Genomic DNA, 25,993 nt, shown 5'->3' with positions numbered 1-25,993 from the left:
ACATTCCCCTCTCCCTCCCCAGCCCTCCCTGTGCTACCCAGGCCAGGCTGTGCTGACCTTGTCTCTCCAACAGGCATCAGTTGCCCTTGAGGATGCTGACAGATGCATAATGGGCTGGCTTTATCCGGAATTTGGACGTCATGAGGTTTTCATTTCCAGAGTAATGACAAGTTACCTGTTGAATGGATACAGGATAGAGTCTGGACAGTGTCTGGGCCCGTGTGTCAAAATGAGGGCATTATGTAGAGGAATATGGTGGCATGTTGGAGCCAGTGTTGTAGAAGGCGTTGTGACAGAATCTGTTGTGATGTAGGGAGGGGCTCAAACAACATGCCCTCCCTGGATGCCCTTCTACACACTGCCATTAGCTGTTGTTTCTTACAATACTGCCATATCATAATGTTGTGTCTCAATACTGCCTATCTATGTTGTGTTCTACATCATTACTCACAATATGCCATATGCTGTGTGTGTTCTAAAACTACTGCCATATGCTGTTGTGTTCTACAATATACTGCCATACAATTGTTGTGTTTACAATACTGCCATATCTCGTTTGTTCTACAATATGCCATATGCTGTGTTGTGGTTCTACAACTTACGTGACATCAGTGTTCTACAATACTGTGCCATATGCTGTTGTGTTCTACAATTACTGCCATATGACATATGTGTTCTACAAAACTGCATATCATATGTGTTCTAACAATCACGCCATATCATATGTGTTCTACAATCACTGCCATAGACATATGTGTTCTACAATACTTGCCATATCATTGCTGTTGTGTTCTATAATTACTGCCGATATCATATGTTGTTGTGTTCTATAATAGCTGCCATATCATATGTGTTGTGTTCATAATACTGCCATATCATTATGTTGTGTTCTTTACAATACTGCCATATGCTGTTGTGTTCACATACGGCCAATATCATATTGTTGTGTTCTACAATACTCGCATATCATATTGTTGTGTTCTACAATAACTGCCATATGCTGTTGTGTTCTACAATACTGCCATATGCTGTTGTGTTCTACAATACTGCCCATGCTGTTGTGTTCTCAACATATACTTTGCCATATGCTGTTGTGTTGTTCTACAATACTGCCATATCATTATGTGCTGTTGTTGTTCTACAATACTGCACATATGGCTGTTGTGTTCTACAAACTCATATCATATGCTTGTGTTCTAAATACTGCCATATCATAGTGTTTGTGTTCTAAAAATGCATATCATATGTTGTTGTTTCATAATACTGCCATATCATATGCTGTTGTGTTCTATAATAGCCATATCATATGTTGTTGTGTTCTTACAATACTGCCATATCATATGCTGTTGTTTCTATAAAACTGCCATATCATATGCTGTTGTTTCTACCAATACTGCCATATCATATCGTGTTGCGTTCTACAATACTGCCATAATCATATGTTGTTGTGTTCTACAATACTCCATATCATATGCTGTTGCGTTCTACAATACTGCCATATCATATGTTGTTGTGTTCTATAATACTGCCATATCATATTGCTGTTGCGTTCTACAATACTGCCATATCATATGTTGTTGTGTGGTCTGTAATGATGCAGTGGAAAGAGAGGGAGAAGAGAGATGGGCTACACACTAACTGCTGGTTGGCATCCATAGAGGGGGCAGAGGGTATCTGGTTGCATGCCATAGAGTGCATTCGAAAAGTATTCAGACCCTTGCATTTTTCCCCACATTTGGTTACCGTTATAGCCTTATTCTAAAATGTATTAATTTAAAAACATTTCCTCAATCTACACAAATACCCATAATGACAAAGCGAAAACAGGTTTATAGAAATGTTTGCTAATTTATTAAAAACAAAAAACAGAAATACCTTATTTACATAAGTATTCAGACCCTTTGCTATGAGACTCGAAATTGAGCTCAGGTGCATCCTGTTTCCATTTATCATCCTTGAGATGTTTCTACAACTTGAGTCCACGTGGGTAAATTAAATTGATTGGGCATGATTTGAAAGGAACCACCGGTCTATATAAGGTCCCACAGTTGACAGTGCATGTCAGAGCCAAAAACCAAGCTATGGTTGAAGGAATTGTCCGTAGAAGCTCAGAGAAGAGTTGCTGTACGACGTAACAGAATCTTACCGCGAATGCTGTAACAACACATACCTTTACTGCGGCACCTTGAAAGTACCACACAAGAACCATCACACGTGGCTCTCAAGAATCTTAATATAAGCCACTCTATTTTGTATTAACGTGAGGGCACGTCAGAATCCACGACTCCACGAATTACTACCATATCTCCTCACAGGGATCTCACTACAAACATGGACACACAAAAAAAGGCTCTGCCAGCGGATACGCGGAGAACTTAACAACGAAGGACACCACCATATAACACACCCACACAACAACACTGCATGCACAAAGAGAGACTACCAGGGCGGGTGCGGTACCTCGATATGTCCCCAGATATTATATCACAGATATACAACAAATAAACACACTTGAGACGATATTTTATTATGTATTCCTTAAATATCCGACAACGCTTGTACATTTAACTATGAGTAAGTTGAGCAATTGACCTCGCACGTGCCGATCTTGGAATGAAGTAGTCGCAGTGATCACACGGGTGCCTTTATGAGTAGGTGAGTGACCACCCACGGGGCTGGCTTTCCATGAGAGTGTGAGTTGATCCAGAAGGTGCTTATCCTATCGGCATGTAAGTGAGTGAGATCCCAGAGGTGCCCTCCTATGAGTAGTGGAGTCGAGTCCCAGGGGTAGCTGTTGATGACTCAAGTGAGCCTTCCTCCCTTAGAGTGTTTATGAGTAACGTAAGTAAACGCATCCCGGTTGCTTCTCTCTGAGTAAGAGTGATCCCCAGGGTGCTTTGACCCAGTAAGTGCCGCTCGATTCCCAGCGGTAGCTTTAAAATCGCAGTAGTGGCACTGTGGCATCCCACTGAGGTGCTTTAATGGAGTAGTCGAGTGATCCCAGGGTGCCTTAGTGCTCGTAGGTAGTAATTCCCACCAGCGTAGCCTCTATCGCAAGTATGTGAGTGATCACACAGGATGCTTTATGAGGATTCAGTGAGTGATCCACATGGGTGCCTTAAATGAGATTAGTGAGCTCGCTGCCATGCGGTGTGCATATTAGTGACTCGTAGAGTGCCCGCCCCACGGGTGTGCATAATTATCGATCCAGTCGAGTTGACCACGCGATGTAGACTTATGAAGTTAGTGAGAATCAAGATCCCAGGGTGCTATCTCCATGAGTAGTGACGGATCACGCAAGCAAGGTGCTCTAATCATCGGAGTGCTTGTGACGTTGTGATCCACAGGGTAGCTGTTACCAATAAGAGTGTAAGCTGAAGTCCGATCCCACGTGAGGTGCATTTATGAGTGAGGGAAACCTGAATCCCAGGCCGCGTCCGCCTGATAAGAGTAGTCGAAAGTCTCCCAGGGTGCTTTATGTGAAAGCAGTAGGACAGTGATCTCCCTACGCCGGTGCATAATATGAAAACGTAGTGAGTTGCACTCCCCAGGGGGTGGCTCTCTTAAATGAGTAGTGAGTTGACCCCAGGCTGCCTTCTATCGTGAAAGTATCAGTGAAGTGACTCAAGCGCGTGGCACTTTATGAGTAAGTGAGGATCCCGGAGGCTACGCTTTATGCCAGTAGCCTGCAGGTGATACTAGCGGTGCTCTCTTATGCCTTAGGTGTAGGTGATACAATAGACCGGTTCCGGCAACATCCGACAACACAAATTCTAAGACCCGTTCAACTGACCTATTCTGCCAAGTGTCTCCACTCTGTATACCTATTACCCTGATGTCAAATTCAACACACAAACCACAACACCATTCCGCACTTTATTCAATTCCGCATTTCCAATGCCATACAAAATGCCGCGCCAAAGTAGCCGTGAAACAAAAGCTCACCCGAGATTGTCATCACTTGAGTAAAAGTTAAAGATACCTCTGCATATAGAAAATACTTAAGTAAGTAAAGTCTCCCAGTACAAATACTAACTTGAGTACAGGTAACAGTATTGGTTCTGACATAATATACTTAAGTATCAAAAGTTACAAGAGTTCAATGATAACAAATGTACTTAAGTTATCAAAGTAGAATAGTTCCAAACGATTTACTCGTATATTAATCAAACCAACAGAGTGGCTCACACAATTTTCTTCATTTTTAGGATAGCCAGAGTACACACTCACCACATCGTCAGACATCATATCTAACCAGGAACTCCACGCCATGTCGTGTGATGTGAGAACTCCAAAGTCACCTCCCTTCGATCGAGAGAGCACGATAGAATGCACGCGCAGGGACTCATTAGATCCAAATGGCACCCAAGTGCGGGTGAATGGACCATTTTCCTGGTCCTGCTAAAAGCACTCAAAATTAACGAAGTCGCTCTTACGTTGCAGGGAGAAAATAAGTGCCATGGAGTTAAAAAGACAGTAAGTTTCTCTTTAGGACAACTAGAGTGAAGTTAACAATTTGCTCAACAATATCACAAAAATGGTTGTTCTCGTATAGAGTTACCACATACAAAAAAAAACTAGGTGAACTTTCTATAAGTGCAAACTACTTCGAGAATTACTCAACTAAGTAATCAGAATTCCTTTATTAGATCACATGCGCCCGAAACACTCCGCAGACCAGGTGCTCGTAAGACCTTGACAGATGGAGAACAATACCTAATATGAAGCCCCAAACCAACACATGCAGTCTCTCAGAAAAAATACAGGCACATAAGAAATAACAAAACAGGTAACAAGTAATTAAAGCACACAGCTAAGTAAATACACAATAGCCCGAGAGATATATATACAGGGGGGCACCGGGCTGAGTACAGATACACCTCCACAGTACCCTTGACCAAGTATGTTTACTCCTAAGTTAACTCTTACAACCACATAAGCTCCCACTAGAGATGAACTTATCCACCACCTGCAACCGTAGGGCGCTGCACGATATGGGCAAATAATTAGGACTTATTTTTTAACCAAATGTTGCAATTGCGATTTGACTTGCCAATTAGAACAAAAACTGTTGTAATCATGGAAATATAATGACTATTCTAATTCTACAGTTAGAAATATAATAGTGGGCACTTTGAATACAGTGTTGTTTGAGATGACAACGAATTAATGCCAGGGAGAGAGTTATTGTGACAGGGTAGGAACTAAAGTGTTGATTAGTGTTTTAGGGGACCCTATAGCTTTGGCTACAATTGCATGTTCTCTCTATCTACTTCATGTAGCTAACATTCTTCCTTAGCATATTCCTCTTTGATTTAGAAGATCTGTTGCACAAACATGCTGATTTAAGCCTACACCATCACTGGTATTATCCAGGCTGCTATTAGCTGAGCTACGTTGTGCTCTACTCAGATCATATATTAGCTAGCTACTATTAGCGGCTAACAATTAGCATCATGATTTAGGTTCCCCTAAATCATGATGCTAATTGTTAGCCGCTAATAGCTAGCTAGCTAATATATGTACTGAGTAAGAGCAAACGTAGCTAGCTAATACAGCCTGATAATACCAGTGATGGTGTAGRCCTAAATCAGCATGTTTGTGCAACAGGATCTTCTAAATCAAAGAGGAATATGCTAAGGAAGAATGTTAGCTACATGAAGTAGCTAAGAGAGAACATSCAATGTAGCCAAAGCTTATAGGGTCCCCTAGGAAACACTAATCAACACTTTAGTTCCTACCCTGTCACAATAACTCCTCCCTGGCATTTTAATTCGTTGTCATCTCAAACAACACTGTATTCAAAGTGCCCACTATTATATTCTAACTGTAGAATTAGAATAGTCATTATATTTCCATGATTACAACAGTTTTGTTCTAATTGGCAAGTCAAATCGCAATTGCAACATTTGGTTAAAAATAAGTCCTAGATTATTTGCCCATATCGTGCAGCCCTACGTGGCAGTGTGGAAATTATCTCAATTGAGCAGTGGTGTAAAWTACTTAAGTAAAAATACTTTCAAGTACTACTTGTATAATGTACTACCGGTGCCCCCCTGTATATAATCTCGCTATTGTTATTTTACTGCYGTTCTTTAATTACTTGTTACTTTTTTATTTCTTATCTGTATTTTATTTTTAAACTGCATTGTTGGTTAGGGGCTCATAAGTAATTGTTTCACTGTAAGGTCTACACCTGTTGTATTYGGCGCATGTGACTAATACAATTTGATTTACTTAAGTAGTACATGAAAGTATTTTCACCTAAGTYGTTTTTTTGGTATCTGTACTTTACGAAACACATTTTTATTTTTGACAACTTTTACTTCACTATATTCCTAAAGAAAATACTGTCWTTTTACTCCATGCATTTTCCCTGACACCTAAAAGYACTCGTTACATTTTGAGTGCTTAGCAGGACAGGAAAATGGTCCAATTCACGCACTTGTCAAGAGAACATCCCTGGTCATCTACTGCCTCTGATCTGGAGGACTCACTAAACACACATGCTTGGTTTGTAAATGATGTCTGAGTGTTGGAGTGTGACTCTGGCTATCTAAAAATGAAGAAAATGGTGCCATTTGGTTTGATTAATATAAGTAATTTGAAATKATTTACTTTTGATACTTAAGTACATTTTATCAATTACATTTACTTTTGATACTTAAGTATATTTAAAACCAAATACTTTWACTYWWRYWSWAKTWKWMTKKKWSWSKKTSACTTTYACTTAAGTAATTTTCTATTAAAGTATCTTTTACTTTTACTCAAGTATGACAATTGGGTACTTTTTCCACCACTGCATTTGAGTGCAGGAAATGCAGGAATGATAAAAGTGCGGAATTTTGTTTTAGTTGAATTGAACAGTATAATACAATCAGAATGGAGAAAGACACATTGAAATCACTTAGAATGTGTGTGTTGCCACCCTAGGATGACTCACTACTCATAAAGCACCCTAGGATCACTCACTACTTCATAAAGCACCCTGGGATCACTCACTACTCATAAAGCACCCTGGGGACACTCACTAATAAAGCACCTGTCACTCTACTCATAAAGCACCCTGGATCACTCCACTACTCATGAAAGCACCCTTGCGGATCACTCACTACTCATTAAAGCACCCTGCGATCAACTCACTACTCATAACACGGGATCTCACTACCCTAGACCCTGGATCACTCACTACTCATAACAAAGCACCCTGGATCACTCACTACTCATAAAGCACCTGGATCACTCACTACTCATAAAGCAACCCTGGGGATCACTCACTACTCCATAAAGCACCCTGATCACTCACTACTCATAAAAGCACCCTGGGATCACTCACTACTCATAAAGCAACCTGGATCACTCACTACTCATAAGCACCGCACTCACTACTGCATAACAGCACCCTGATCACTCACTACTCATAAAGCACCCTGGATCACTCACTACCTCATAAAGCACCCTGGGATCATCACTACTCATAAGCACCCTGATCACTCACTACTCAAAAGCACCCTGGGATCATCTCACTACACTCTATAAGCACCCTGGATCCACTCACTACTCATAAAGCACCCTGGGCATAACTCACTAACCTCATAAAAGCACCCCTAGGGATCACTCACTACTCATAAAGCCACCCTGGGATCACTCACTACTCATTAAAGCACCCTAGGATCACTCACTACTCATTAAAGCCACCCTGGGATCACTCACTACTCATAAAGCACCCTGGGATCACTCACTACTCATAAAACGCACCCTGGGATCACTCAACTTACTTCATAAAAGCACCCTGGGATCACTCACTACTCATAAAGCACCCTGGGATCACTCACTACTCATAAAGCACCCTGGGATCACTCACTACTCAAAGTAAATGTACAACTTTTATTATTCAAAAACAAAAAATACCGTTCAATTTGTTTTATTTTTATACTGTGATATAATATTGGACATATCACCCAGCCCTGGTGTCTCTCTTGTCATSATGTGTGTCCTATATTTTTCTTTTTAATCCCCTGTCCCTGCAGGAGGCCTTTTGCCAGGTTATCATTGTAAATAAGAATTCGTTCTTAACTGACTTGCCTAGTTAAAACAAAATACAATAAGATTGAGACCACTGTTGTTCTTGGGGACTTTCAATGCTGCAAAAATGTGTTGTTACCCTTCCTTAGATCTGTACCTCGACACAATCCTCTCTGAGCTCTACGGACAATTCCTTCAACCTCATAGCTTGGTTTTTGCTCTGACATGCACTGTCAACTGTGGGACCTTATATAGACCGGTGTGTTCCTTTCCAAATCATGCCCAATCAATTKAATTTACCACGTGGACTCCAAGTTGTAGAAACATCTCAAGGATGATCAATGGAAACAGGATGCACCTGAGCTCAATTTCGAGTCTCATAGCAAAGGGTCTGAATACTTATGTAAATAAGGTATTTCTGTTTTTTGTTTTTAATAAATTAGCAAACATTTCTATAAACCTGTTTTCGCTTTGTCATTATGGGGTATTATGTGTAGATTGAGGAAATGTTTTTAATTAATACATTTTAGAATAAGGCTATAACGTAACCAAATGTGGGGAAAAATGCAAGGGGTCTGAATACTTTTCGAATGCACTCTATGGCATGCCAACCAGATACCCCTCTGCCCCCACTCTATGGTATGCCAACCAGCAGTTAGTGTGTAGCCCATCTCTCTTCTCCCTCTCTTTCCACTGCATCATTACAGAACACAACAACATATGATATGGCAGTATTGTAGAACGCAACAACATATGATATGGCAGTATTATAGAACACAACAACATATGATATGGCAGTATTGTAGAACACAACAACATATGATATGGCAGTATTGTAGAACACAACAACATATGATATGGCAGTATTATAGAACACAACAACTATGAGTTATGATATGGCATTATTATAGAAACCACAAACAACATTTGATGATGCTCATATTGTAAAGTTACAGCAACATTGCATTAATTGATATGGCAGTAGTATAGAACACAATACAACATATGAAATTATGGCAGTATTATAGACACAACAACATTAGATATGGCAGTATTGTAGAACACAACAGCATATGATATGCAGTAATTTGTAGAACACAACAACATATGAATATGGCAGTATTATAGAACACAACATACATTGATTGGCATATTGTAGACACCAACAGCATATTGATATGGCAGTATTAAGAACACAACACTATGAATTTATGGCAGTATTATAGAACACAACAACATATATGTATATGTAGCACTGATATGCTATAGAACACAACAGCATTGTATGGGCAGTATTATAGAACACAACATCACATATGATATGGCAGTAATTGTAGAACACACACAATGAATGGCAGTATTTGTAGAAACACACACATATGATATGGCAAGTATTGTAGAACACAACAGCATATGATATGGCAGTATTGAACAAACAACATATGATATGGCAGTATTAGAACACAACAGCATATGTGCAGTATTGTAGACACAACATTATGGCATATGATATGGCATGTATTGTAACACAACAGCATATGGCAGTATTGTAGAACACAACAGCATATGATTGGCAGTATTGTAGAACACAACAGCATATGGCAGTATTGTAAGAACACAACAGCATTATGGCCAGTGGTATTGTAGAACACAACAGTCATATTGGCAGTATTGATAAGTAACACAACAGCATATGGCAGTATTGTAAGAACACAACATATGATATGGCAGTATTGTAGAACTAACAAATCATATGATATGGCAGTATTGTAGAACACACAGTTGGCAATTGTAGAACACATATGATAGTGGCAGTATTGCAATTAGAACCATATGATATGCGTATTAGAACCAAAGCATTGATATGGCAGTATTGTAGAACACAACAGCATAATGATAGGCAGTATTGTAGAACACAACAGCAAATATGGCTAGTATTGTAGACAACATAAGATATGGCAGTATTATAGAACACAACACATATGAATATGGCAGTATTGTAGAACACCAATCAGCATATGATAGAGTATTGTAGAACACAACAGATATGATATGGCAGTATTGTAGAACACCATATGATATGGCAGTATTGTTAGAACACATATGAATATGGCAGTATTGTAGAACACAATGATATTGGCAGTATTGTAGAACTACAGTATTGAATATGGCAGTATTGTAGAAACACATGATATTGGCAGTATTGTAGAAACACAACAGCATAGGCAGTATTGTAGAACACAACATATGGATAGGCAGTATTGTAGAACACAACACAACATTGCATATGGCAGTATTGTAGAACACAAACATGACATATGGCAGTATTGTAGAAACACCAACAGCATATGGCAGTATTGTAGAATCACAACAATGATAATGGCAGTAATTGTAGAACACAAAGCATATGGCAGTATTGTAGAAACACAAACAATTGACATAATGGCAGTATTTGTAAGAAACACACAGCATATGGGCAAGTATTGAGTAGAAACAACAATATTGATATGGCAGTATTGTAGAACACAACAGCATATGGCAGTGTTGTAGAAGGGCATCCAGGAGGGCATGTTGTTTGAGCCCCTCCCTACATCACAACAGATTCTGTCAATGCCCTTCTACAACACTGGCTCCAACATGCCACCATATATCCTCTACATAATGCCCTCATTTTGACACGGGCCCAGACACTGTCAGACTCTATCCTGTATCCATTCAACAGGTAACACTTGTCATTACCTCTGGAAATGAAAACCTCATGACGTCCAAATCCGGATAAAGCCAGCCCATTATGCATCTGTCAGCATCCTCAAGGGCAATGATGCCTGTTGGAGAGACAAGGTCAGCACAGCCTGGCCTGGGGTAGCACAGGGAGGGCTGGGGGAGGGAGAGAGGGATGTTGGGTAGAGAGAAAGAGGGGATTAGTATTTATGGAGCACAACCAATGTTTTTATTTAACTAGGGAAGTCAGTTAAGAACAAATTACAGATTTCTACCTTGTCAGCTCGGGGATTCGATCTAGCAACCTTTCGGTTACTAGTCCAACGCTCTAACCACTAGGCTACCTGCCGCCCCAATTAATAGAAAACAAAAAGCCCATCTGCAGGATTGTGTGTGTTTGTCAGCATGCATGTGTTTAAAGTGCTTGTCTGTGTAGGTGTGTGTTTTCCTATATATGTATCGGTGTGCATAATGTGGCTTATATTTGTCGTCCGGTGTGTGTGGCTGTCTGTCGGTCATTGAGTTTGTAGGTACATTTACTCAATGTGTTTGCAACTTGCCAGAGAGTGCCTGTGTTGGTGGAAAGTGTGAAACACCGGTAGCCTTGGGACCAGTCCACACGGTGGCTTCGTGGTTGATCATGTTCAGAGTTCCTCTTCTACTCAGCTAGGTGACTGACAGACAGGTGTTGAACTGTGGCTGGACTCCTCTCAATACCTACCTTAGCACCCACGGTGACATACTGTACCAGTTGAATGTGCATGACAATAATTCCCTAAACTCATCTGTGAACACTGACCAGAGCACTCATCTATTGTATGTTTTGTATTTAGATCARAGGAAATAACTTGTGAAATATGCAAGGAGAACAGACATTTGCTTTTGACCCCTGTTCACATAGACAATATCTGTGGTATATTTTGTTGATCTGGTCCCAGATCTGTTTGTGCTGTCAAAAAAAGACGTGGAAGCAGGGTATTTTGCTGCTGATCGCATCATTTAAAGTCTAAAAGAACCAGTAGGTGCTGTTGACATTTCAAGGCCTGATCGTCAGTCCAGAAGGATCTATGTGCTATAAAGAAATTCCAAACTTGACCGGTCTCTCTGGAGGTCTGCTGCGGAGTAGGGTGAACTTATCCCCAAGATAGACTCTGATCTAATGGTTAAGGTTTGGATTGGGTGAGCTGATCCTAGACCTGTACGTCGAGGAAACTTTACCCAATAGCCCCTGTTGCTAGGGAATGGATAGGAGGGATTGTATGGGGCCATACGAGTTACCACTCATCATCACTATAACCTGACTGGAGTTAATAGACGTTGATCTCATTTCATCACAAGGCCTCTTTAATTGTTTATATACAGTGCATAGATTGCACGTGCTTTTTTTTCACACAGGGGGTGGAGACAGACATTCTGGGAAGGTGAAAAGGGTTTACTTTTGGTCTTCATTTGGTGGCTCAAGGAAATTGACATTTGCAGTGGTCAACTTTGGGTCATAAATTGGTGACCTTTGTCTAGTCACGTTTCTGTTCATGCTCAATGATGAAGGGCTCATCTTATTGGTCTTTATTGAAGCTTCTGTGTGGTTTTGTTTGGCCTGCCCATACTAGGTACTGTATATCCTGATCCCTGGCATCAGATGTATAGACCCCTCAGCCTACATACCCTGTCTACATGCTGCTAGCTAGACCGCTCTAGGCCTGTACCCCTGTAGCCAGAATCAATAGAATGAGCTGATGAACGCACTGCACTCATTGTCCTCAGCCAGTGTCTCACGTGTAGGTACTCGGCACACAGACGATACATGGATTAGGGGTCAATTAGATAGATGATGATTGGGCAAGATTTGATTTGAGTCGGTATCATGATTCTCGTCACTATTCGACAGACGTTTAGGCCTAATTGATAGGTCTTTCCGGAGGAGGGTTAGTGTGTTGTCTTTCTTCTCATGGTGGATGTATGATTTGGTTAGAGGTAGAGCTAAGTTAGAGGAGGGTTAGTGTGTTGTCTGTCTTCTCATGGTGGATGATATTGGTGAGGAGAGCGTTAGAGAGGTATGTGGTCTTCTTAAGTTAGGAGGAGGAGATAAAAGCCTAGCTGTTCTCTTTACAGTTGTTCATACCAGACCAAGTGCCAAATCATCACTGGGCAAAATAAACTTTTCTTAGGCGCCGTCATGACACACTAGATAGAGGATGGTATCGCCTGCCAGCTGATGGTTAACCTTCCACCAAGGTGCCTGGGCACCCTAAACACCCACCGCCTTTGGGCGCCTCCTGCTCTCTATCATAGGGCTCTCAAACCCTTAAGGAGTTGAATGTAGGATTAAAGGGATACTTCAGGATGTTGGAATGTAGGATTAAAGGGATACTTCAGGATGTTGAATGTAGGATTAAAGGGATACTCAGGATGTTGGAATGTAGGATATAAGGATACTTCAGGATGTTGAATGTAGGATTAAAGGATATTCAGATTTGGCATGTAGGATTAAAGGGATACTTCAGGATGTTGGCATGTAGGATTAAAGGGATACTTCAGGATGTTGGAATGTAGAGTAAAGGGATACTTCAAGATGTTGGATGTAGGATTAAAGGGATACTTCAGGATGTTGGAATGTAGGATTAAAGGGATACTTCAGGATGTTGGAATGTAGGATTAAAAGGGATACTTCAGGATGTTGGAATGAGGATTAAAGGGATACTTCAGGATGTTGGAATGTAGGATTAAAGGATACTCAGGATGTGGAATGTAGGATTAAAGGATACTTCAGGATTTTGCATGTAGGATTAAAGGGATACTTCAGGATTTTGCATGTAGGATTAAAGGGATACTTCAGGATAGCTTGGAATGTAGGATTAAAGGGATACTTCAGGATGTTGGCAACGAGGCCCTTTATCTAMTTCCTCAGTCAGATGAACTTGTGGATATCATTTATGTCTCTGTGTGCAGTTTACCCCAAAATCCAGAAACTCACAAGTGATTCCAAACATTGAAACTAGTTCAGTGGAGTTGTCCCTCTCCCTCTCTCTCCATGTAGCACTGTACTGAAATAGCTGCAGAAAATGGGTCATGAGACCTGTGAGGTTGCTGGATGCAGGCCTCTCACTAAGCCTCATCAATGATTATCTTCACAAATGCAGAGGTGCATCAATGGTACACCAGATATGTTCAACAGCACTATCAACGACCTACTAGCCTAACACTATGACAGTATCCATATTGTGTTTTTATTCCTTTTAAATTGATTAAACGAATATGGTCAATATAGCAATTTCTCTGTCGGGAGTCCCCTGCCTATGAGGATATATGAAAATGGCACCCCTTATTGCTCTGCGTTTTAGGGCATATCAACATTGACTAACTTCCGTATATGGCCTTACCTAACCCGGCTAAATGCTTTCAGGGTATCCAAGAGTTTCGCTCTGTTTTCATAGTGTTTTTTCCCCGGCACTTTAATCCAGGGCTTTTCTGGAGGGTGTATATATGGATTAGGGCTGTTGGCATGGGAAGTGTTGCCAGTGACAACAGTCAACCCATCTACAGGCTCCATCCCCTTCCACTCCTCCTGTTGATCGATTGGCTGGCTAGCTGTTGGGCTCCGGATGGACTCGGACTCTGTGCTTCTCTCTGCTTTATAAGGCTGGACACGCAGGGCTCAGTAGTAAACATTCTCACTCAGATCATCACTGGTTCAGTGAAACTCTACTCTGCCACCTGTTAGACTCTCAGCAGCAACATGGCTACCTTTGTATTGGTGAGTTGTTCCATAGCATCAGCATTCAGCACTGTCAACAGCCTGACTCGGAATCTTATGACACTGTGTGATTTGTTTCTGTTTCGGAACATCTATGGATGCATGCAGTTTTCCTTAGGGAAATGAATTAGTGTCGGTATCAGAGGGTTTGGGATGTGCTTGTTAGTGATGTTGAAATTGTGCATTGCCAAAGCCATACAGTACATCTGTTAGGTCTAGATTGCATTGTATTTTGTTTACTTGCACACAATATTTGCTGTAAAAGCACAACAAGAGGACATACTTGAAAGTCCATATTACACACACACGACACAGGCCATTTTGTAACCTAGATATAGGATAGATGCCAATGTTTTCCTCCTGAGACAAGTCTTAGAAGTAATTGTCTGCTGTGAGAAGGGGGGTGGGGGGGAGAACTGAGTGACTGAGTGAGGTCTCTGGTTGCCTGCGTCACTCAGGTTATATGAGCACCTTCTCCTTTTAGCCCTCTGTCACACAGTAGCTTCTCTGGCCTCTCACCCTGGCCCCTCTGGCCTCTCACCCTGGCCTCTCTGGCCTCTCACCCTGGCCCCTCTGGCCTCTCACCCTGGCCCCTCTGGCCTCTCACCCTGGCCCCTCTGGCCTCTCACCCTGGCCCCTCTGGCTCTCACCCTGGCCTCTCACCCTGGCCCCTTGGCCTCTCACCCTGGCCCCTCTGGCCTCTCACCCTGGCCTCTCACCCTGCCCCTCTGGCCTCTCACCCTGGCCCCTCTGGCCTCTCACCCTGGCCTCTCACCCTGGCCCCTCTGGCCTCTCACCCTGGCCCCTCTGGCCTCTCACCCTGGCCCTCCACCCCCCCTCCACTGGCCTCTCACCCTGGCCTCTCACCCTGGCCTCTCACCCTGGCCTCTCACCCTGGCCTCTCACCCTGGCCCCTCACCCTGGCCTCTCACCCTGGCCTCTCACCCTGGCCCCTCTGCACTCAGGTCTCAGGCGACATTTTGTTAGTGCAATCGATGGGATGGACAGAATGGGGCAGTCTGCAGATGACCCACCCAGGCTCTGAAAGTGCATGGGATTGCACTTCATCTGTAGTTGTATGGGATATTGATTTGATTCTGTGTATCAGAGAAAGGGCTATAGATAGACATATGGGGCTGTGTAGCTGCTGAAAATAGGCTAAGCCCAATAACCTGTCAACACACAATCATGATTGTTATCCTGTTTCTATTGACGTGTGAATGGAAAGAGAGTGGTCTGGATGTGGGTTTTCAGCACAGGGAGACCGGGTCTGTGTGCTCCTGGTGCCCAGAGAGTTAATCTGGGAGTTAATGTATATACTGTATTAAGACCCAATCACTGGACACTTTAATAAATGGACCACTAGTCACTTTAAACGATACCACTTTAAATAATGCCACTTTAATAGTGTTTACATATCTTACATTTCTCATATCACATGTATATACTGTATTTTATACCATCTACTGCACCTTGCCTCTGCCGCTCGGCCATCGCTCATCCATATACTTATGTACATATTCTCATTCACCCCTTTTAGATATGTGTGTATTAGGTAGTTGTTGGGAATTGTTAGATATTACTGAACTGTCGGAACTAGAAGCTCAAGCATTTCGATACACTCGCATTAACATCTGCTAACCATGTGTATGTGACCAATAAAATTTGATTTCATCTGGGAGTTAACCACTTTTGGTTAGTCACTTGCAAACATTAACTTCCAGAATTGTTTTTGAGACACGTTGTGTCCTCGTGTCATCTCCACATGAGAATCATGTTCCCTGTGTGAATCCACCTGTAAATAGAGACATCATTACTTCTAATTTAATCCACTCCTCCTCTCGCCGTCCCAGGTGGCTACATGCCACACCTGTAACAACATGTCCAAGCATAACGGCGTCAACAGGAACTTCATGGCCACTCTCTCCAAGAGCCACTGCACCCCCTGGAGCGCAGGCAAACACAAGAATCCCCAGTCCACCAACAGAAGCCACGCCACCCCAAAGTCTGCCTCCAAAGACAAGACGCCCTGCAGTACGCCAAGGTAAACAAACAATACCAGGCCACCGGTACCTCAAATGTTACCCTATTTTACTTCTATTGGCTACATCTCGCTTAGCTGAAAATCTGCATTTTAAGGGACTTCTTGAGATGTGAGGGCAATAGATGGTATCACTCAACTGATGGACACTGTGTGGTCACTGAACACAGCGATTTAGAAAAAATTGATTTCAATCTTGGAGGTGTTTCCTGATGAATTACACATTTGGTTAATGATGTTTGTCCCCCATGAGACACTGTAGAAGCCTATTTCACTTACTCAAAATCCCCAGAATGAATTTAATATAACTCAAGAAATCTGTAATTAATTTTGAAGTTTTCGCCAAGGATGTTTTAGTTGAGCAATTTAACATCTAAGTAAGCTGTTTTGGTGCACTATTTCTCAAGGGGAAAAAAGAAGTGTGACGTGTTGTCTTATGTAAACAAAGTCGGAGCTGCTGGGCAGGTCTGTCTCACTGTCTATGCTATTGGATAGAGAGCGATCACCGCAGCTGTTCACCCCATGTTAGTGGACAAATGAACATCGTCACATCAAAACCCATCTTTCATTTACCTGTTGTGACGCACAGATGTTCCACACTCCATTTTAGACGAGACTGACTTTGAGGAAAATGATCCTATTTACATTAGTCAAGAGAATAACTGTCTCTGACTCATATTGATGCCACACAGGCTGTTTTCAAAGAATGTGTTGCTTTTTAAAGGCAGTCGCTCTTTAACCTTTAATCAGTGTCAGCTTGCAGATTCTGACATGACAGTATTCCTGTATTTCCAGGTCCACCGGTTCCTCCTCGGCCTCAAAGCCCGCAAGTGTGAAGAAGTCGGCCTTCTCCCGCCTCAAGAGGTTCCTCATGCTGGAGGACATCCAGAAGACCAAGACCAAGGGAGGACTCAAAGACTTCCTCTCCTCCCTCTGAATGACTGACAAACACTGGGCTCTGTTGCATGGGCCCAAGAGTCAGCCATGACACCACCATGATATGAAACTGAACCAGTCTCTCTGGCCTGCTTAGTATTCAGAATGGTCCTGCTGGAATTCAGAATGGTCCTGCTTAGTATTCAGAATGGTCCTGCTTAGTATTCAGAATGGTCCTGCTTAGTATTCAGAATGGTCCTGCTTAGTATTCAGAATGGTCCTGCTTAGTATTCAGAATGGTCCTGCTTAGTATTCAGAATGGTCCTGCTTAGTATTCAGAACAACAAGGCTATAGGGGGGAGGAGTCAGCTGTCAGTCAATAAGCGCTACAGCGCCACCTGTTGAGAGAATTAAAGGGGCATGTTTTTTTCTTCTTCACATGCCACCCCCCAACTGCCCCTGAGGTCCCCCTTCYGTAGAGCTGTCCAAACTGGGAATGGTCCCACACCACCACATCACTCAGGAATTCCACTGTCCCAATTGGATGGTGGGAGTGGCATCGGAAGCAAAGCTCACCCCTCTCTTCCATGGCATTTATGATGAGGCAGGCAAAATAAATTGTTTGGAGTTACAGCATGTTTTGATTTGAGGGGGTGATTTTTATTTGTTACAATCACATTTATGATAAATATGACTTTGTTAATGCTTGAGTTTCCTACTTCTTTATTACTTGGTTGTTGTCCTCTGTTTTATTTTGGTGAACTCCACAGGGTGTGTCTTCTTGAAACTTCCTCTTGTTAGATCACCAGCCAGGTAGGGCTGATCATTTGTTACTATCTTGTGATCACCGTGCCAAACACATGTTTGTTTACTCATGGTTTTGAGAATCGGACACATCAACTGTTTATAATGAAATAGGCGATAGGGCTGAAATTTGTGACGCGATTTAATGAAACATTTTTAGTTTCTTGTTGATGGTTTTCACTGTTTACCTGTTAGTAAGTTCTTACGTTAGTTCATATTCACAATTACTATTAGACTGCATGTTGTATGGCTGCTTTGATCCAACACATTTTATAATGCATTTTGTAACAAAGATTTTCTTTGGTTGTAATTAATCCAATGTGTGGGTCTGTATCATTGCATATAATCCTGAATTACCTCACATTTATATTCCTTCTACACTTTTTTCAATCTAAATATAACTGTGTTGAATGATAGAACTCATGAAGAGACAGTGCATTCTGAAAGTATTCAGACCCCTTGACTTTTCCCACATTGTTAGGTTACAGCCTTACTCTAAAATGGATACATTTATTTTTTTGCCTAATCAATCTACACACAATACCCCATAATGACAAAGCAAAAACAGGTTGAAATTTTTTCTACTTTATTAAAAAATAACATTTCAAAATAATTCAGACCCTGTACTTTGTTGAAGGCCCTTGGCAGCAATTACAGCCTTGGTTATGACGCTACAAACTTGGTACACCTGTATTTGGGGAGTGTCTCCCATCCTTCTCTGCAGATCCTCTCAAGCTCTGTCAGGTTGGATGGGGAGCGTCGCTGCACAGCTATTTTCAGGTCTCCCCAAAGATGTTCTATTGGGTTCAAGTCCGGGCTCTGGCTGGGCCACTCAAGGACATTCAGACTTCTCCCAAAGCCACTCTGTGTTGTCTTGGCTGTGTGCTTAGTGTCGTTGTCCTGTTGTAAGGTGAACCTTTGCCATAGTCTTGAGGTCCTGAGTACTCTGGAGCAGGTTTTCATCAAGGATCTCATTGCTCTGTTCATCTTTCCCTTGATCCTGTCTAGTCTCAGTTCCTGCCGCTGAAAAACATCCCCACACCATGATGCTGCCACCACCATGCTTCACCGTAGGGATGGTGCCAGGTTTCCTCCAGAAGTGAAGCTTGGCATTCAGGCCAAAGAGTTCAGTCTTGGTTTCATCAGACCAGAGAAATCTTTTTCTCATGGTCTGAGAGTCGTTTAGGTGCCTTTTGGCAAACTCAAAGCGGGCTGTCGTGCCTTTTTACTGAGGAGTGGCTTCCGTCTGGCCACTTTACCATAAAGGCCTGATTGGTGGAGTGCTGCAGAGATGGTTGTCCTTCTGGAAGGTTCTCCCATCTCCATAGAGGAACTCTAGAGCTCTGCCAGACCATCAGGTTCTTCTCCCCCGATTGCTCTGGTGGCCAGCTGTTGGAAGAGTCTTGGTGRTTCCAAACTTCTTCCATTTAAGAATGATGGAGGCCACTGTGTTTATGGGGACCTTGAATGCTGCAGAAGTTCTTGGTACCTTTCCCCAGATCTGTTTTTTTGACACTACTGTTGTGGAGGTCTACGGACAGTTCCTTCAACCTAATGGCTTGGTTTTTGCTCTGACATGTACTGTCAACTATTTGACATTATATAGTCAGGTTTGTACCTTTCCAAATCATGTCCAATCAATTGAATTTACCACAGGTGGACTCCAATCAAGTTGTAGAAACATCTCAAGGATGATCAATGGAAACGATGCACCTGAGCTCATTTGAGTCTCATAGCAAAGGGTCTAAAAACGTATGTAAATAAGGTATGTTTTTTATGTTGAATAAATATGCAACAATTTCTAAAAACCTGTTTTCACGTTTCATTATGGGGTATTGTGTGTAGATTGCTGAGTTTTTTTTTAAATATTTTTTTATCCATTTTAGTTCCCGAAGTCGACTGTCAGTGTTGCAATGTATTCACAGTGGCAGTTTTCAGAAAACAAGTCTCTCATTAAGTGCTAGAAATATAACTTTTTTAAAGGGTGCTTGTTTTTGATACATGGTACATGTTTTGAACACGGTTTGTTTACAATAATATTGTTTACAAACAATGGAGTAAAGCAAGTTTATGGGTTATGCCAGTTGAACAGTTCATGAGACATTTTTAAGTTATATTCTTCAAGAATCAATGACTATACATCAATTTTTGGACTCTTAAATTAATGATATATCTATCCYGGGCTGCCCCTTTAATACCTCTACATACGGACTGTTTATAAGCACATTATAGAGTTGATTCTACAGTTGGTAGCTGGAAGTACTCGGGTAACTGCAATAAAACTCAAAAGGGTACAGTATGAATACATTATAAACCACTACAGACCTCACCTTTTCATTCAAAGTATAGCCCTAGCTGTATATGATAATACGCAAATAAACATCTGCGCAAACCCGGCATAGATATTAAAACCAGGCATGCTCGACTCCCTTTKACATGTAGGCGGCGCTGCGATGGCATGCGCAATCAGAAGCAGAAAATAACTACGTAGAGTTCGAGAAAAATGTCCCTATTTAGCTTGTCCCGAATGTATTGGTGTTAGAGAAATCCTATCAAACTGAAATTAAAGGGTTATTTTATGAACACTTATCCAATGTCGTTGCAATGTCTAGTCGAAAGAGATAGCTATACTCGGAGGACAGGGGACCGCAAAAGGCACAAGGAATCAAAACACCATGTGGAAAAACTTAAGAAACAAGCGACAAAAACTGAACCAAGAAGTGCAAAAGCTGAAGCATGTGAAAACGTAAGTAAACCACACGTGCTTCGGTGGTATCGAACTTGTGGATTAATAAAACATAACAGTGTAGTTGATCGGCCTTGTGATTTAGCAAGAAACGCTGCCTATCATTGTTAAATTACTGTAGCTTTCAGCAAAGACAATTTAACTAGATCGGTTCTGTAGCATGGCTCTACATGGTGCTTTGCCCCTGACTGGTAAATATCCCACTTGAACAGGGGTACCTACCAAAACACAAAGTATATTATCATATTTATTCTCACCACCATTGTTTTCTTTTCCCCACTATGCAGTTATGAAAAACCTCCACCTGGATTCATTAATGTATAGTAAGGGCAGGTCATTAGGACCGCTCACTGCCAGGTAAATCATTACTGTGATAGACGAGATGTAGCTAGCTAGCTATCAGTAAAGGGATTGCTATGGAAACTGGAATATGTGCCATCTTGCTTCTACTTGAAACACGGGTTGTTTTTTTAGGAAGAGGAGTACAAACCAGAGGACTGTATTCCTGCTGATCCAGGAAATGAGGATGCTAGAGACTTCCTGGCTCACGCCCCCACCAAGGGGCTGTGGATGCCTCTGGGGAAGGAGGTGTGAGTAGAAACACAGGGTTATTATGTGGCACCCTGGGGCCTGCTAAAAAGTAATMACATGTTATTTGTCACATGCATAACTACATCCGGGGTAGACCTTACCGTGAAATGCTTCCTTACAAACCCTTAATAACCAACAATGTAGTTCAAGAGTTAAGAACATATTTACTAAATAAACAAAAGTAAAAAATAAAATAATAAGTAACACAATAAAATAACGAGGCTATATACAGGGGGTACCGGTACCAATGTTTGGGTGTACAGGTTACTCAAGGTCATTTGTACATGTAGGTAGGGGTGAAGTGACTATGCATAGATAATAAACAGAGAGTAGCAGCAGTGTAAAAACAAAGGGGGTCAATGTAAATAGTTCGAGTGGCCATTTGATTAGTTGTTCAGCATTCTTATGGCTTGGGGGTAGAAGCTATTATGGAGCTTTTTGGACCTAGACTTGGCGCTCCGGTACTGCTTGCCGTGCGCTAGCAGAGAGAACAGTCTATAACCTGGGTGACTGAAGTCTTCTACAATGTTTTGGGCCTTGCTCTGCATTATATAGCGACAAGGTGGCATTTGGGATGCATACCTACCAGGGGAGGATGGCTCACAATAATGTCCGGAACGGAGCAAATTTAATGGCATCAAACACATGGAAACCATGTATATTTGATACCATTCCACTAATTCCACTCCAGCCTTTACCACGAGCCCGTCCTCCCCAATTAAGGTGCCACCAACCTCCTGTGATACCTACATTTTAGGGTGCATCTCAATAGTCTAAAGTGGCTTCCTCTCCTAGTCCTTCATCTCCTCGTCCTCCTTCATCTACAGAACGCTGATGTGAAATAACCTTAAAAAACGTAGTGCTTCTGCGACTGACTGGGATTAAATAGACACTCCTTTATAAGTGGGTCACTATCACAGATCTAGAAAATGTACAGCTTGAAATGGGCAGAGGTCCATTCATGCTTATGTGATCATGTACGGCGCTCTATTGAAATATAGCAGAAAGACAAAGAAAGTTGTCTTCACCACTGGATAGTCCTGGTCCTTATCCTCTCAATACTGTCACTTAAATTCAACCCCACTGAGAGAGACAGGAGAGTTGCTATGKGTTCGTCTCAAATGGCACCCTATTCCCTATCTAGTTCATTACTTTTGATCAGGGTACATGGTACACTCATAGGGCTCTGGTCAAAATAATTGCACTATATAGGGAATTAAGTGGCATTTGGGACACACTCTAGGCTTCGCTTGATAGACCCATCCCTTTTGAATGAGCTCAGGGTCACGTCGGTGTAGCAGTGATTCACATCTGTTCTGCTTGTCCCTCAAAGAATAAAGGCTGCCCCCACTCCCACTCGTGGGGGCATACTAGGTTAGTATAAAGCATACTAGGTTAGTCTAAAGTCCTGTGGAATTACAAAGTCTTACCTGTTCCAGATAATACTTTGGGAAAGTGTTTGAATATTTATTCCTTTTGATTTTGAATTGCAGTAGGCTAAGTGATAAACAGGTGTATATGAATCTATTCCACGTTCCAACACTAGCTTGTTTGGGTGATTTCTTAGAGAGCAGGAGGGAGTGTGCTTGTGGTACCAACATGACACTTCTCCCTTGTGCAGGTTGGTGATGCAAGCGTTATGGACACAGGACGGGGGACCGAGAGTGTCCTTTCTTCATCAAAGGAAACCAGAAGCTGGAGCATTTCAGAGTGGTGAGTCTCCATCTTTCAACTCATCTCGGTTAACCCAGAACTAAAGTCTTGTGTAATTGGTCGGCTGCTCGATGAAGTTCTGGGTCCATACGTGTTAAGAGATGCTAGAACGAGGAGCTCCACCCTCTCTCTTTGCAAGTTACTGGCAAGTCTATGGGCCGAATTGTCCCCTACCCTTCCTGTAGGCCGAATTGTCCCCTACCCTTCCTGTGGGCTGAATTGTCCCCTACTCTTTCTGTGGGCCGAATTGTCCCCTACCCTTCCTGTGGGCCGAATTGTCCCCTACCCTTCCTGTGGGCTGAATTGTCCCCTACCCTTCCTGTGGGCTGAATTGTTCCCCTCCTCCCCGCCCTTCCTGTGGGCTGAAATTGTGTCCCCTACCATTCCTATAGCGACATTGTCCGCTATTTCTCCTTCATTTCCCTGTGGGCTGAATTGTCCCCGCCCTTCCTGTGGGCTGAATTGTCCCCCTTGCCCCCTTTGTCCCTCTTCCTGTGGGCTGAATTTCCCCCACCCTTCTGTGGGCTGAATTGTCCCCCGCCCTTCCTGTGGGCTGAATTGTCCCCGCCTTCTGTGGGAATTGCCCCACCCTTCCTGTGGCCTGAATTGTCCCCTACCCTCCGAACGTGAACGATGCTACAACACTGCGAAATCGTGGTTTGTCCAAATAATCAAAGATGAAACCTTAAGCACCAGAACTATTGCTGCTCGTAGATATTGGTGCCCATAGTTTATAAAGACGATATACGGTACCATTTATGTTTACTAATCTGCCCACAAGGATTATTTCAACTAATCATCAAACCTTTTGACTAGTTGAATATAATGTGTTACTGCTGGTCTCAAACCAAAAAATGGGTCCTAGGACTAGGATTGGTCCTGTCCAACACTATAACCTCGTGGGGACGTCCTGCTCCTGGTCCCAACTATACCTCGTGGAGAACGTCTGCTCTTGGTCCCAACCATAACTCGTGTGGGACGTCTGCTCCTGGTCCAACCATAACCTCGTGGGGACGTCTGCTCCTGGTCCAACCATAACCTCGTGGAGACGTCTGCTCCTGGTGCCCCACCATACTCTACCCGCTCGCGGGACGTCTGCTCCTGGTCCCAACATAACCATCGTGGAGACGTTGCTCCTGGTCCCAACATAACTCCTCGTGAGACGTCTGCTCTGGTCCCAACTATAACCTGTGGGACGTCTGCTCTGGTCCACATACCCCTCGTCGGGACGTCTGCTTCTGGTCCCAACCATACCCCCTCCGTGGAGAGCTGCTCTGGTCAACTATAACTGTGGAGACGTCTGCTCCTGGTCCCAACTATAACCTCGTGTGGAAGACCGTCTGCTCCTGGTCCCAACTATAATCCTCGTCGGTGAACGTCTGCTGCTTCTGGTCCACCATTAACCTTGTGGAGGACGTCTGCTCCTGGTCCCAATATAACCCTCGTGGAGACGTCTGCTCCTGGTCCCCAACTATAACCTCGTGGAGACGTCTGCTCCTGGTCCCACTATAACCTCGTGGAGACGTCTGCTCCTGGTCCCAACTATAACCTCGTGGAGAGTCCTGCTCCTGGTCCCAACTATAACCTCGTGGAGACGTCTGCTCCTGGTCCCAACTATAACCTCGTGGAGACGTCTGCTCCTGGTCCCAACTATAACCTCGCGGAGACGTCTGCTTCTGGTCCCAACTATAACCTCGCGGGGAGGTCTAGGTGCCTGCCTTCCTGCCTTGGACCAGGAGCATGCTTGCTTGATGCAACTGGATACTGTAAGGCCGCATCCCAAATCACACCCTTTTCCCCATTTGTGCACTACTTTTGACCAGGGCCCATAGGGATTTGGTCAAAAGTAGTGCACTACATTGGGAAACGGGTGTGATTTGGGATGCAACCAGCATCTCTATCCTCTGCAGCTGGATGCTTCTGGGCTCTGCAGATTCACACAGTGCAGTTGTTCTGTAGCCCTGCTTGCTACGATGCCACTGCAATGATTAACATAAGTACAAGCGTATCATATTTTCATTGTGATACAAGAACCGGATTTAAAAATGCGGATGTGGCAGAGGAGAGCGTTGAATGGGGGGAAATAATGTTGCCTAAGAGCAGTAGCTGAATGGAGTTTTATCCTGCCATGCTTGTTATCGTTGTAGTGTTTGCAATGTGTGTTATCCTGTACATTTTGTAAATAAGTACCTAAACCATCTATTTCTTGTAGGCACACGAAGACCCAATGTACGACATGATCAGAGAAAACAAACAGAATGAAAAAGAAACAAGGTAACTACCTTCTGGTTTTATTATCAAAAATCTGTTTGGGTGGATGTCTCCTCCGCTGTTTGGAGTTGATCATAGTTAAGGTAGTCTGGACTGAATACTGTGCATAGGACAGTTCTTCTGTAACTTGTCTTTGTTACATCAATTCAGACAAGCAACTTTGCAGCACGGTCACAGGGGACTTAWTGATTATTTTTGTTTTTCTCCCAACAATGCTGATGCTAAGCTGTGGCTTCTGTAGACTGTTACTTTCCAGTTAGTTCCAGTAAGTTTGTCATTAGAGTGAACGATCCCTTTAATTTTCCAACTGTTTCAATCAGAATAGTTTATTATTAATTGAGAGCCTTTTATCACAGAAGAAGAATAACAACCAACTAATGTGAAATAAAAGGCTGTCATCGGAGGACACACCCCCGGGTCATTGAAGGACTAACCTCCCAGTCAACGCACC

At 42.7% G+C, this 25,993-nt stretch overlaps 2 protein-coding genes across 2 annotated transcripts in view; both read left to right on the top strand.

Moving 5' to 3' along the window:
- Positions 1-20,810, top strand: part of LOC111955816 (UPF0711 protein C18orf21 homolog) — a 34,486-nt gene extending 13,676 nt beyond the window's left edge. Inside the window, exons 4-5 of the mRNA XM_023976137.2 lie at positions 16,354-16,544; positions 17,337-20,810. Of these exons, the coding sequence (XP_023831905.1) occupies positions 16,354-16,544; positions 17,337-17,478 (333 nt within the window). The 3' untranslated portion in view covers positions 17,479-20,810. The remainder of the gene's footprint in view (positions 1-16,353; positions 16,545-17,336) is intronic.
- The window catches only part of LOC111955818 (retinitis pigmentosa 9 protein homolog), a 9,939-nt gene continuing 4,168 nt past the window's right edge, over positions 20,223-25,993 (top strand). The window contains exons 1-4 of the mRNA XM_070436400.1: positions 20,223-20,243; positions 21,442-21,557; positions 23,187-23,271; positions 25,484-25,545. Coding sequence (XP_070292501.1) covers positions 20,223-20,243; positions 21,442-21,557; positions 23,187-23,271; positions 25,484-25,545 — 284 coding nt within the window. The remainder of the gene's footprint in view (positions 20,244-21,441; positions 21,558-23,186; positions 23,272-25,483; positions 25,546-25,993) is intronic.

This window comes from Salvelinus sp. IW2-2015, linkage group LG31 (assembly GCF_002910315.2).
Source record: "Salvelinus sp. IW2-2015 linkage group LG31, ASM291031v2, whole genome shotgun sequence".
Taxonomy (NCBI): domain Eukaryota; kingdom Metazoa; phylum Chordata; class Actinopteri; order Salmoniformes; family Salmonidae; genus Salvelinus; species Salvelinus sp. IW2-2015.
Note: the sequence above shows the minus strand (reverse complement) of the source record. Positions and strands in the feature narration are given on the sequence as shown.